Source organism: Rhinolophus sinicus, linkage group LG13 (assembly GCF_036562045.2).
Source record: "Rhinolophus sinicus isolate RSC01 linkage group LG13, ASM3656204v1, whole genome shotgun sequence".
Classification (NCBI taxonomy): domain Eukaryota; kingdom Metazoa; phylum Chordata; class Mammalia; order Chiroptera; family Rhinolophidae; genus Rhinolophus; species Rhinolophus sinicus.
The window spans coordinates 32,261,599-32,274,756 of NC_133762.1; the positions used below are offsets into that span (position 1 = coordinate 32,261,599).

A 13,158-nucleotide genomic window follows, 5' to 3' on the forward strand; every position below is an offset into this window, starting at 1 on the left:
ACACAGCCTGGCTGCGGGAAAACTCACAGAGGACAGTGTCTGAGAGCTTCACGAGGCAGATGCAGTGAGAGAGGTGGAGGGCAAGGCCCTGCTCAGGACTTTGGTTCTTTGTCCAAGTGTCCAAGGAATCGGGGAGCAGGGGATGAAGGTAGAATGAGGAGGGTCATATGACATAAACACTGGCTTCACTGCCCTGTGGAGGAGAAGAGAGGCCAAGCGAAAGCCTCTGTAGTCATCCAAGCAAAAGATGAGGGTGGCTTGGATGAGGGTGAAGGCAATGGATGGAGAAGCTGAGATCCTGAGGTTGAGGGAAAGACAGGTGATGACGCTGAGGGTCTCCGTCCTGGGGAGCACCCATAAGATTCTAGAGTCATGGGCGGTGATGGTGGGAAGGGAGACCTGCTAGTCACCCTCACTGGCTTTGAGTGGCAATGAACTTCTCTTCAGCATCGAGCCATCTCGCCATCTCACCTGCCCCTGCCCTCCCCTCCCCTGATATTTAAGAGCTGGATGAATGGGGGCTGAAGGTCAAACTCAGGACCAAAGATCAAGGCCAAGATTAGAGATCAGGCTGAGGCCAAGGGTAAAGGACAGGATGAGAGGACTGCAAACTTTCTCTCCTTTGGCTTGTATCCTGCCTTGCTTTCTCTCTCACCCTCCTGCCCCCCAGTCAGGGAAGAGGAAGAGAAGGAGGGGCCCAGGATGTTTGACTGCCATCAACAAGAAGGCCCATTCATCACTGCCCTTATAATTGAGCCCTCATCAGACACTTGGCACTTGGTGGTGGCTCAGCCAGTGACCTGACCGGAACCACTAAGTCTGTGGAGAGCTGGAAATCCTGACCCGGAGAGCAGCTGGAGAACTGTGCTGACACCTGGGTCCCCACAAGATAGAGACCACAGGCGTCACAGCATTCCTAGTACTGGGCTTGGGGGCAGCAGCTCCAGCTCATCGCCCCTGTGTAACTAAAGAAATCATTTAACCTCTCAGATCATCCTCTTTTGTGTAAAATGAGGATAATCCTATCCACTCAAAGGGCACTGGTGATGACTGAATGAGTTGATAAAACTCTAAGGATATTGCTGTCTATCTGTATTTACCTACCTACCCATCTGCCTACCTATCTGTAAAATAAGGATAATAATAGTTGCTACATGTTAGAGTTGTGAGAATTGGAGGGAAAAGTGAATGACAAACGCTTTGCAAATCTCCATACATACTGGAGTGAATATTACTATAAAATATCCTGTCTGTATCGGAGGCAGCACTGTCCAGTGGTTCCAATAGGATGTAAACCAATATATAAAGAAATATTTTCTAATATTCACATTAAAACAAAGTTAAAAAGCAGGTGAAATAGTTTCAATAATAAATTCCCACTCCCAAGTGTGTGTGTGTGTGGGGGGGGGGGGCAGGGGGTGGTCCTTGATTCTTCAGGGGAGGGAGCTGGGAAAGGGCTCTGCAGATTTGGGTAAGTCTGGCTCCCTTCTAAGACCCCCTGAGTCCTGTGGGTGCTGAAGGCCACGGGGACCCAAAAGCCCAAGGAAACCTTTTTGGAAGCACTAGGTTGGAATCTGATGGCCATTATGTGTGGCAAGGGACAGTGGACGTGACAGCTGCCTTTGGGAAAGAGGAATAGGAAGTGAGAAAAGTCTCGTGCCTCTTCTTGGAGGCCACAGCCCTTGGGAAGCTCAGAGGGAGTGGGAGCAGCAGAATGCTCCCAGCCCCCTCCCCACTTCCCATACCTCACTCCCCCGCCCCCCAAAGGGGGCAGAGACCTCAGCACTCTGTGGCGGTGACAAGTGATCTGACATCTGGCGATACAGATGCAGAAGGCAGGCTCCCCAGACTCAAGCTCCTCTCTGGCAGGACTCACCGGGGCCCATGGGACCCCCGGCCTCCGTTTGGCCACCCGGGTGAATCCAACTTTCGAGCACATTAAGCGCTGAGGCCGGGAGTTGCGGGTTCTGCGATTCTAAGAGTTCCGTGTGCTCTGCGTTCCCACCCAACACACACACACATACACGCGCGCGCGCGCGCACACACACACACACACACGCACACATCCTCCCGCACGCCTCCCACCGCACCCCTACACACACACAGATGCCCACGCGCCCACCAAACACCTGCAGCCCTCGGGAAACAACGGGTGTACCAGCACCTTGGGGCTGAGCGCGCCTGCCCCGAGCACAGCGTTAGGCTAGAGGCGCTCGGGAGAGCGCGCGGCGGGGCCCCTCTCGGGTTAGTTGGTTGGGGAGCTACGGAGGGCGGAAGCGGCGCGGCGAACCTCAAATCCGGCGTTTGGCGGGACCCGGGGCAAGGAATAACTTCTTGGTCCACCCCTTCCCCGAGTGCCCCGAGCGTCCGCGTTGGCTCGAACCGCGCAGAGCCTTCTCGCTCCCCATCCGTAGCTGAAGAATGCCAAGGCGATGCGCCCAGGAGCCTCGCCTCTGGCCCAACCTCGGGTGGGTAGGGAGAGGTGGTTGCTTTAGGAAGAAAACTTAAAATTGGAGTTTTGGGTGCTGGAGACAACAAACTTCCGTAGAGGGCTCTGGCCGCCGCCAGTCCACTTCGGCTTCCCTTCAAAAGAGGCTTGAGACTGCACGCGCTGCTTCGGTGTCTCCTGGTCGCCTACCCTTTGCTTCTCTTCGATTCTCCATTTCTCCCACCATTCCTTCTCTTTTCTTTCCTTCTTCCCCCACCCACCCCGCTTGTCTTTTAGGGATGGGGTGCAGCCTCTGGATGCTGCTGTGTACCCATTGACGGGGAGCCAGGCCCTCTGATTCCCAGTTCCCAGGCGCTGAGAGGCGGTGGCTGGCGGTGGCTGTCACGAGTGGGGTCCGTAAGGTTTGGGATACCTCGACCCTGTGGTAGAGCCGCGTTGGGGAGGCCGGGCCTCCAAATGAGGTCCACTACCCTGAAGCGGCCTTCACTCCGGAGCAAACTGGTGTCTTTGTCACTAGTTTCCAACATTTTTTGGTCGAGGTTGTTGGTGGGGTTGGGTAGAGGAGGGACTGCCTAGGCTGTGACAGCGGCAAATAAACGGGCTTTGGGGGGAAAGGTGGCCTTAGGGATGGACAGAGATACCTCAGTCAGAGCCCGGGGGATGGAACTGACCGCAACGGAGAGAGAGGTACAGGGACAAAGGAGAGCGCGCCTGCCCAGACAAAGCCCGAGTTCTAGAGACCCTGAAACGGCGGCAGGACGCCTGCAGGAGAGCGGGTGGTTTGGAACCGCAGAGCTGGGGCAGAAGGAAACCCTAGGGCCTCGATGGGCCTCACTCCTGAGACTCGGGTCCCGGTCCTCGATAGTGGGGGTCAGGACGACCTAAGGGGACACAGGGAAAGCATAGATCCGTCCGGCTGCCTGGGTGCGTACGCAGAAGTCCGCAGAGCCCGGCGTGCTCTCGGAGCCGCGGGTCTCTTATGGCCTGAAAGGAGGGCGTTCAGTGGCACAGAGAGAGCACAGCGCGTTTATCCAGCCCGGGCCCCCTCAAACCAGAGCCACCGTCTGCACAGACGGAGATGGCCGACCCAGCACGCCCTCGAAATGTTTCCCCCCTGAGCCGCGGTCCGAATGTGCTCTCACGGCGTGCCAACGCGACGGGGAGAGGGAGGCTGCGTTTCCCCAGCGCCCAGCTTGGGGCAGGGGCAGGCAGCGGCTTGGCCCAGAGAGCACGCTTCTTGCAGAGGGTTGAAGACGGGCACTCTCAGTATTACATTTGACGATCCAAACCTTTTAGTCCAAGTTTTAGTTAAAATATTTTCATTTTATTTAAAATAGGCGACCTAAGACCACATTCCCCCCAGCCTCACCGAGGGCGCAAGAGAATAGTTTTCAGATTAATTGCAGGCAAATATTATACCTTCCTTAAAAAAAAAAAAAAAAAGTCTGGCTGCACCCGCATTGGTGAGGTCCACCTGACCCCTGCGCGCGGTGGAGTCGTGCTGGTTCTGCACAAGCAGCGGCCGGGACACACTCACCCAGCGCGCGCTTCTTCTGCCTTTCGCTGCGCGCGCCCAGGCTGAAGCGCACAAGGCGACGCGGCAGGCGGGTCGGGTCTCCGCGTACAGCGAATTTGCGATCTATCCGGTTTCTGCGCCCCCGCCGGGGTCGCGAGAAGAACCTCTGATTTTAGGCCAACCTGAACCCAAGTAGGGAGGGTGCGCTGTGCCTGGGACCTGTCTGGATGCTTAGTGCGGTGCCCTCCGGCCCCGCTCCCCGTCTGCGCTTGGGGAGGTTTCTCACCGGACAGCCCTGGGCCCCTTGCTGGCGAGTTCCCGCTTTTGGCCACCGACCTAACTCGACCTATGACCTTCCCTCGCAGAGAGCTGCCAAGGGGGACCCGCCTCGTCCCAAGAGCTGGGGTGCGGAATTTCATGGAGGGGGCTCAACGCGGAAGTCCGAGGGCTGGAGCGGAGAACCTGTACATGGTACTGAGAAACCTAACCTGGGCTCCGTTGCGCATTCAGCCTACGTCGTGGGCTGACTTGGGTTAGCCCAGTTAGGAGGACCCAGCTGGGTCCGAGGCGACGTCCAAGTCTTCTCGCTGCGGACCTCGCTGTTCCGCGCGCCTTTGCTCACAGTGGCCACTTGGGGTCGCACTTTATGCCTGTTTGAGCCTCTCAGCGGCGGGCTGAGGCCGGGATCTGTTTAATCGTTACAAAACGTTCAAACAATAACAGGGCCGGTTCCCCAGCAGCCGAGAGCCTCCCGGAGCACCGTCCTGGGCTGGCTTCAGCCCCAAGCCTCAGGGAACTCAGGGTTCCATGAGCCTGACTGGGGAAAGGGATTCAGCGCCTTTTGGCAGAACCTTAACCCGCTCCCTTCTTTCGTGTATTGTGGGTGGGGTGAGCGCGGGGAGCGGCAGGGCCAGCGGAGTCCTGTCTCAGGGCCGAGCCTCCGCACCCACCAGGAGGGGAACCGCCGCTGTTTGGTCCAAGGAGGGTCTCTGAGGCTGGGAGTTGAATTTGAACACAACTCTTGGAGCCCAAACACACCTCACTCCCTAACACAAATATACGCAACCCTGCAGAAACACAGGCGTGCACTGCACACACACGGCCCGCAGCCGCGAGGCGCACGGAGCGTCTCCCACTGGGCGGGGGACGCTTAGGAACAAAAGGCCCGAGAGGTGTCGTTCGGGCGTACATTCTGAGCCTCTTTGGAGGGTGACACGGCCTAGGGGTGGGGGAGCAAAGGGGAAAGATGGAGAAGAACGCGCGCGAAAGGAAGGAAGCGGCGGCCTGGCCTAGAGGGGGGACTGGCACCGAAAGCGAGCAGGCAGGGGCCAGGACCTGGAGGGTGTGGGGGGCTGGGCCCCGGCCGGCCGTCCCACTGGGCTCCAGCCCTTCGCCAGGCCTCCGCGGCTCCAGGGCTGCTCAGGCCGCCAGTCAGCTGACGCGGGGGGCGGAGGAGCTGTCAGGCGCGCCCCGCCCTGCGCCGCGGGGCCGCGGGGGCCGAGCAGCCATTGGCCAGCGCACTGGGCCGCCTGGGCCCCCGTGCTCTAGTGACATCAGGAAGGCGATAAAAGGCAGCAGCGGCGCCGGATCCAGCACAGCTGCACCGCCGGGTTGCGAGCGGCTGCGATCGAGAGCCCAAGAGCAAGAGAGCTCGAGAGCGAGCGGCGGGCGCTTGCCCGGCGCCTCCCCTCAGCACAGCCGCGCGCCCCGCTCGCCTCTTCACCCCTCCGGCTCGTCCCGGCCCCGGCGCAGCCACAGCCCCGAGCTCTGGGGCGACGCAGGCAGCCTCGGGACTCTCCGGCGCGCCGCCGCGTCCCCAGACAAAGGCTTGGCCAGCGGCCTCGGCCCGCTGCGTCCTCGGCTCCCCGCCTCCCGGGCTCGCCGCTCTTCGTCCCCGCTCCCGGCTCGGCGCGCCCCGGCCGGCCGCAAAGTTTCCCGGCGGCGGCGGCGGCTGCGCCTCGCGTCAGCGATGGCCGCGGAGCTGAGCATGGGGCCTGAGCTGCCCACCAGCCCGCTGGCCATGGAGTATGTCAACGACTTCGACCTGCTCAAGTTCGACGTAAAGAAGGAGCCGCTGGGGCGCGCGGAGCGCCCGGGCCGGCCCTGCACGCGCCTGCAGCCCGCCGGCTCGGTGTCGTCCACACCGCTCAGCACGCCGTGCAGCTCGGTACCCTCGTCGCCCAGTTTCAGCCCGACTGAACAGAAGACCCACCTGGAGGACCTGTACTGGATGGCGAGCAATTACCAGCAAATGAACCCAGAGGCGCTCAACCTGACGCCTGAGGACGCGGTGGAGGCTCTCATCGGCTCGCACCCAGTGCCACAGCCGTTGCAGGGCTTCGACGGCTTCCGAGGCGCGCACCATCACCATCACCACCACCACCCACACCCACACCACGCGTACCCGGGCGCCGGCGTGGCCCATGACGAGCTGGGTCCGCACGCTCACCCGCACCATCACCACCATCACCAAGCGTCTCCGCCGCCCTCCAGCGCGGCCAGCCCCGCGCAGCAGCTGCCTACCAGCCACCCCGGGCCTGGGCCGCACGCAGCGGCCGCGGCGACAGCGGCTGGCGGTAGCGGCAGCGTGGAGGACCGCTTCTCCGACGACCAGCTTGTGTCCATGTCCGTGCGCGAGCTGAACCGCCACCTGCGGGGCTTCACCAAGGATGAGGTGATCCGCCTGAAGCAGAAGCGGCGGACCCTGAAGAACCGGGGCTACGCCCAGTCGTGCAGGTATAAACGCGTCCAGCAGAAACACCACCTGGAGAATGAGAAGACACAGCTCATTCAGCAGGTGGAGCAGCTTAAGCAGGAGGTGTCCCGGCTGGCCCGCGAAAGAGACGCCTACAAGGTCAAGTGCGAGAAACTCGCCAACTCCGGCTTCAGGGAGGCGGGCTCCACCAGCGACAGCCCCTCCTCTCCTGAGTTCTTTCTGTGAGTCGTGGCGGGTCCGGCCCCCGCCCTTGCCCGGGCCCGGACTCCCTGTCCCATGTTCCCAGCCCTGGACTCCCCTGGACCCTGTCCCTGCCACAGCCCCAGCCTTGACCTGTTTGACTTGAGGGAGAGGGAGGAAGGGCGCGCGGGACGCGGGCGACGGGAGGGCGCGCGGGCAGGCAGGGGACCTTGGCTAAGGCAAGAGCGGTGCGCGCCAGCGCCGCCTCCTAGACTCGAGCAGAGCCAAAGAGAGACGAGGGGGTGGGAAGTCCCGGAGCAACTTTTCTCCAGGCTGGAGGGCGGCGAGGCATAGTCCCGAGGAGTTGCCAAGGCCGCCTAGAGACTCCTGGCTTTCTGAACTTTGTGCGTTAAGCCGGGGCCGCTGCCTGGAGCGCAGCCCAGCCCAGGAAGAGAGCAGCGAGGAGAGGAGAGGGACCCTGGCGTCCTGGCAGGCGTGAGGCGAGGCTGAGCGAAGGAAGGAAGGAAGGACAGAGGGACCTGTCTGTCCAGGGTCCGAAGAACACTGGCTCTCAGCCCAGAGACGCGGGCCTCAGTTAGGACGTTCTGCGCAAATCTCATCAATTTTATTGCCTGCTCGATTATATAGAAAAAATACGAAAATCTGCATTAAAAATATTAATCCTGCATGCTGGACATGTATGGTAATAATTTCTATTTTGTACCATTTTCTTGTTTAACTTTAGCATGTTGTTGACCATGGATCATAACCCCTGTTTCTTTGAGTGGGAAGGGAACGCAGTTAGTAAACTATGGGGGCTGCTTGCCGGTTTCAGTCCCGGCTGCCGGCTTGTAAATACCCGCCCGCCAAACCGCCTAGAGAACGTGGAAGCAAGCTGAGTGTCTTTGTTTGGGTTTATTATTATGGCATTTTTCTTTTTTGTAACTAAAAAAAAGCCGTTCTGGGCATTTTGCATCAGAAAACAACTTTGTCTTGGGGTACCTTTGGAAGTTGCATGTTTTCTCCCCTCCCGCTTTAGTTTTCAATCTTGTTGGTTTTGAGAGAAAGGGGACTGGGTCCCAGCTCCCAAGTGCCAGGGCAGCTGTGGATTTCCAAACCTGGAAGGGCCAGAACGTCCTTGCTCCCACCTTGTCTTATGGCTAAATTGATGCCCCTAACAAGAAAGGAAAGGAAAACAGATCTAGTTTGCTTTTTATTGCAATCAGAATCCCTTGGCAACTTTTCAAGTTCGCACTAATTGCCGGGGTCCCCCTGCCTCTTAGGGCGCGCAGCTTGGCCAGCTCGGATACTGCCCAATGGTGACCTGAACTTGGGTTGAACCAACCGCCACTCTCAGAAAGTACTGGAAACCCAAACATTGGCAAGTAATTTTGCAACTTTCAAGTGCGTTCTTTAGACCAACACGTTCCGTGTGTTTCTTACCTTGATTTTGAGATATCAGGCCAGTTATTGGTGGTGTTTTCCCCCCTCCCCTTCAGTTGTATAGTAGTTATAGGGAAGAGCTGGGTGTTTTTCTTTATCATTACATTTTTTTTTCCTGCAGGTCAGTAAAAGGATTTAAGTTGCACTGACAAAAATACCAAAATGAAAGCGTATTTTTTAGTTCCCGTTTGAAATTGCTGGCGCTGCTGGCCGGATGCATTTTTGAGTTTGTATTAGTTGATAAATTAACAGTAATAACAAGATTGTATGAACCGCATGGTGCTTGCAGTTTTAAATATTGTGGATATTCGTCATGCATCAGAAACGAGCTTTGGTTTTTACGGATTCAACTGTGTTGAAATCAAATTTGCTGCAACAGAAATTGTTTTTATTTCATGTAAAATAAGGGATCAATTTCAAACCCTGCTTATGATATGAAAATATTAAAACCTAGTCTATTGTAGTTTTATTCAGACTGGTTTCTGTTTTTTGGTTATTAAAATGGTTTCCTATTTTGCTTATTAAAACCACGAAAATGGTGTTTATTTAGAGGGACTCCGCGTTCGCCCGGCCTTGACTTTCTTCTCTTGCCTCTTCAAGAGTCACACCAATTTGAGGGGTACTCTCAACCCCCGGCCAATGGAGAAACAGACCAAGTCCCGGAGCAAATCTCTCCTTTGAATGTGTGAGTGTGTGTGTGTGTGTATGTGTGTGTGTGTACACATGAGCTTCAAACGTGTTTTCTGCTTCTCACCCTAGGTACAGACCTTGATCCCAGTCAGGAGTCTGTTTGTGAGTGGAACGAGGACACAGGCCACTTTTGTGAGGCTTTCAGGCTTGGGCATCAGGGCTGGCCTCCTGTTAGCCTGCGGCCTCTGAGGTAGAGATGGGTAGAGCCCAGGACTCCGAGAGCTGCCACCCTGATGGGGAAGTAGGATCTTTCTGGCCATCATGCTCAGCTGACCCTGCCATTTGGGCTATCCTGCGTGGGCTGAAGGTTCTCAGCTTTTCCCTGCCCAGTGCCTTTCCAGGGGAGCAACCTGAGCTGCCCAGAGCTAGAGTGCCCACTCCCAGGGGAGGCCTATACCCCTGACCCCAGGGCATGTGGAAGCAGGTGGAATCCAGTCAGGTCTTGGGGTGTAAGACCTTTCAGACAGGAAGCCCCTCTGTGCCCAGGGTGCACCTGCCAGTCAGTCCTGGAGCCCCCAGCCTCACAGAAGAGCCCTGCGTGGCTCAACCAGGATGTCAGTGACTCCCCAACGTGGGGGTGGGAAGGGGTTTGGAGCATCATTCTGGTGTAGCAGCTTTAACGGTAGCCTCGTGGCCTGAGAACCTTTCCTTTTCCAGAATCTTAAAAGAGCGGTGCCTGCCTAGGTGGCCCCAAACCCCTCTTTTCCTTCTCAGAATCCTGTCTATAACTCAGGGTGGGCTTCGGACACCTCTGAGAGTCGGAGTAGGACTCCCTTCCCCCAAATCCCAGAATAGTTCTCTGCTCCCTTTATGATGGCTGGGTCTGAAGGGCTTCTAGTCTCTTTGGACCTACAATATCTGCATTCTGGGAGTCTCAGACTTGCAGCCCTGCAGTTCTCTGGCCTGGAGTTCTTAATGTAGAGTTTCAAGACCCAAAGGGAGAGGTGCAGGAGACCCAAGCAGCAGCACCCCAGCCAGGAGCTAGAGCCAGGGAGAAGGGAAGGGCGAGGCAAAACTAGCAGGGAACAGATTTTGGCCTGGGTCCCTGGAGACCTGGGGGTGGTGGTCCAGTTTTGCAAAGACAAGGGGAACAATCCAAAAAGAAAGGATGCAAATAACACCAGTGGTTTACATTTATATGGTGATTTGGTGTTGCTTAGTAGGAGAGAAGTCAGAGAGATGCCAGCTTGAATTAAATTCCACGTTCATTTCACCAACCCAAATAGGTATCTGGCAGGGAAGGCTTTGCCTGTGATCTGGGAGAAGGATGGAGACTGAGTCTGGCTGTGGAGTAACTGCCTGCATGCACTGATGAAGGAGCAAGGGTGTGTGATTAGTTGGGTCGTTGTGCAGAGAACTTGATAAGAATATATCCACATGTATAAGTGTCTCCCCTTTGGGGCGAAAGAGGTTTCGGCCGGTGGGGGCATGGGAGGAAACCTGGCTGCTGCACGGCTCAGGAAACTAAGGTTGAGGACCACACTCCATGGAGTGGGGGCTTGGCTTCCTTTGGAATCATCTCAAGGGGACTGGCAGTCTCTCCCTCTAGATTCACTAGGACTCTGTGCAAAGACGTCCTCTGTGCTGGGGAGGGTTGCAAACTCCAAAGGTTGTTTTTCCCTCCTGGGAGCAGAGAGGCTCTCACACTGGCCCAGTGACGGACAGTCTCAGGCTGCATCCACGACGTGGTGGCTGAGGCGGGTTCGGAGAGACCAATTACGTCCTGAGAAGCTGACAATGCCACAAAACAGTCCTAGTCACTCACTGACACACAGATACACAGACACCCATACCCCGCACCCACACTGATTCCCTCGTAGGCACTGTGAATCCCTGCACCGACCCACCATTTGAGCACCAACCCGCCCGGATTCGCGCAGGCAAAAGTAGAAGTGGCAGCACTCGCGAAAGGAGGCCGAGCCCTCCGGACCTTCCAGACCGGGCTCCAACAGGAGGCAAGTCCAGGCCACGTCTGGGCTCTCAGCCTGTCATCCTGACCCTCCGGCAGGCCACAGACCCAGCGCCCACAAGCTCAGGAAAAGCTAACTGCGTCCGGAGGCCTTCCGGCTCGTCCCATCCCGGCGGCGCCTTGCAGCCGGCGCTCCTGGTTGGTTCCCGCTGCTCCCGGCGGCTCGCGGGCTCCTTGCGATCCTCCACGACCCCAGGGAAAATCCCCCTGTGCCAGGAGTCTGCCAGGCCAGCACTGATCACACGTAGACAGGCTGGCGCCTGCACTTGGGAACGCACGCCTAGACAGACACACACAGACACCGGGACGCACGCAGGGGGCACACGCAGGGCCCGCGCCTGTGGCTCCGCTCCAGGCCCTGTCCCTGGCTGGGGCGGCCCCGGTCGGGTTCGCAGAGAAGGCCACCTCCTGCGACCCTCGGGTCTCACGGGTGCGCGGGACGACCCGCGGGCTGGACTGGCCGCGCCACCCTCAGGGAGGCGGGTCGGGGACGGCGCTCGGAGCAGCTCCCGAGAGCATGGGGCCCTTGCCCGAGCCGGAGGGGTGGAGGTTGATCAGCTCCCCTGTTTCTCCTTGCGTCCTTACTTTGCTATTTCCTTTGCGTTCAGCCCTTGCTTCATAAACTCTTCAGAAAACTCTCTCCCTCCGTGTTCTCTTCCTCGTTTGCCTTTTATCCCAGCGCTGCCTGGCAGGGAAGGGTTATGGGAGCGGTTCTGAGGTGTCTGGTAGGTGTGGGTAGGAGTGAAGGGATGGGGGTGAGAGTCCGGCGTTCCTGGAGCCACTGCAGGGCGCGTGCCAGGACCAGCTGCTCCGGGCTCTGGCTTGACGCTCCAGCTATCCAGCCTTTCCCTTCCACCCTTCGCCAGTGACAGGGCTGGCTGGGGACTGACCCAGAGCAAGGTCCCTACTGATGGGAGAGAGGGGCAAATCTCCGCTCTCTGCAAAGGGATCTCTGGGGAAGCTGGGGCTGGGCTCTGGACCCAGATCCCTTTTCCGATTACAGCCAGGCGTTCTTTAGTCCAGGGCCTCTGGGCATTTCTGTGGCAGCTGTCAGAGGTGCCCCTCCCCCCTGGTGTCCCAGAGCCTCCTCAACTCAGCCTCACCGTGGGAGCTGCCAGGAACCACACCAGATTCCTCAGGATGGTCATTTGGCTTTTTCTGTGACCTAGAGCTACAGCTTCTGCTATGCCAGGCGAACCCCCTATTCCCTCAGCCACCCATCCCTACTCCTCAAGTTCTTTCTCTCTAGACCCCGAGAAACAGCTGGGTTTAGAGATTCAGCTTGTTCCCTTGCGGTCTGTCAGACGCAAACCCCGTTTCTGAACCCTTCTGTTTTCAGCAAAGAAAACCCTGAACTGGCTTCTTGCATAACCCTTTGCTCCACAGCCTGCTGTCTGGTGGCCTGGCCTCTCATCCCAGAGATAGTAGTGTTTGGATTTGTTATGTAAGGAAGGGAGGGTTAGAGGTTTGCTTTGCCCCTCCCCCCCCACAAAATAAAAGTCCTCAAAGGGCACCTCCAGTCGATAGCACCTTTTCCAGCAGCAGATCCTCCTAAAAAAGTCAGTCTGGTTAGAAGCACTGCTCCCGAGCTTGTGCCCAGCATAGTACTCTTGGGAGACATGCCAGCCTGCAGGGAAGGGAGAATCCCGGGTCCGGGGTATACCGGGGTTCTTGGGTGCAGCCAGCGCCAGGCTTCCCAGGCTAGTGCTTACCTGGCTCAGAGGATAAGCCTCTGGCTACTGGAATTTCATCCTTTTTACAGTTCCTGCCCTTGGGAGCCGCTGTCCAGACCATGGAAAGCACCCCTTGCCGCTGGGGAGCGCAGTTCTCAGCGCCCTGTACGCCTTCACCATGCTCTACACCCGTTTTCCATGCTGTCCACGTCTTAATATCTTCTTACCCTCCTCCATTGTCCTACACATATTATGTTAAAAGATGCATTTAGATAAGAAAATCAGAGCTAACTGTTCTCACTTGGAACAAATTAAATATATAAGTTGCAACTCCAATTGGAAAAAAACCCTAAATTATTAATAAGGATTTGTTCTGAAACAAAACTCAGTTTTAGCTGCCTCTCTGCGTTCTTTGCATGTGAAGTTACTTCCATGTAGAACAGCAGCCACTCATTACACATTCCTTTTCATTTATATCAGAAAGGGATGATGTCCTCGGGCTGGAGGGGCAGCCATCGAGGT

General features: G+C 57.3%; 1 protein-coding gene across 1 annotated transcript; it reads left to right on the plus strand.

Annotated features, from left to right (window-relative positions):
- Positions 1–3,915: 3,915 nt before the first annotated feature.
- Positions 3,916–8,773, plus strand: MAFB (MAF bZIP transcription factor B). The gene has a single exon (XM_019749072.2). The coding sequence runs from the start codon at positions 5,212–5,214 to the stop codon at positions 6,904–6,906; it is 1,695 nt and encodes a 564-aa protein (XP_019604631.2). The 5' UTR covers positions 3,916–5,211; the 3' UTR covers positions 6,907–8,773.
- The last annotated feature ends 4,385 nt before the right edge of the window (positions 8,774–13,158 follow it).

What these genes read in the sequence shown, in the direction of transcription:
- MAFB (XM_019749072.2), top strand. Translation starts at nt 5,212, where the DNA reads ATGGAGAAGAACGCGCGCGAAAGGAAGGAAGCGGCGGCCTGGCCTAGA.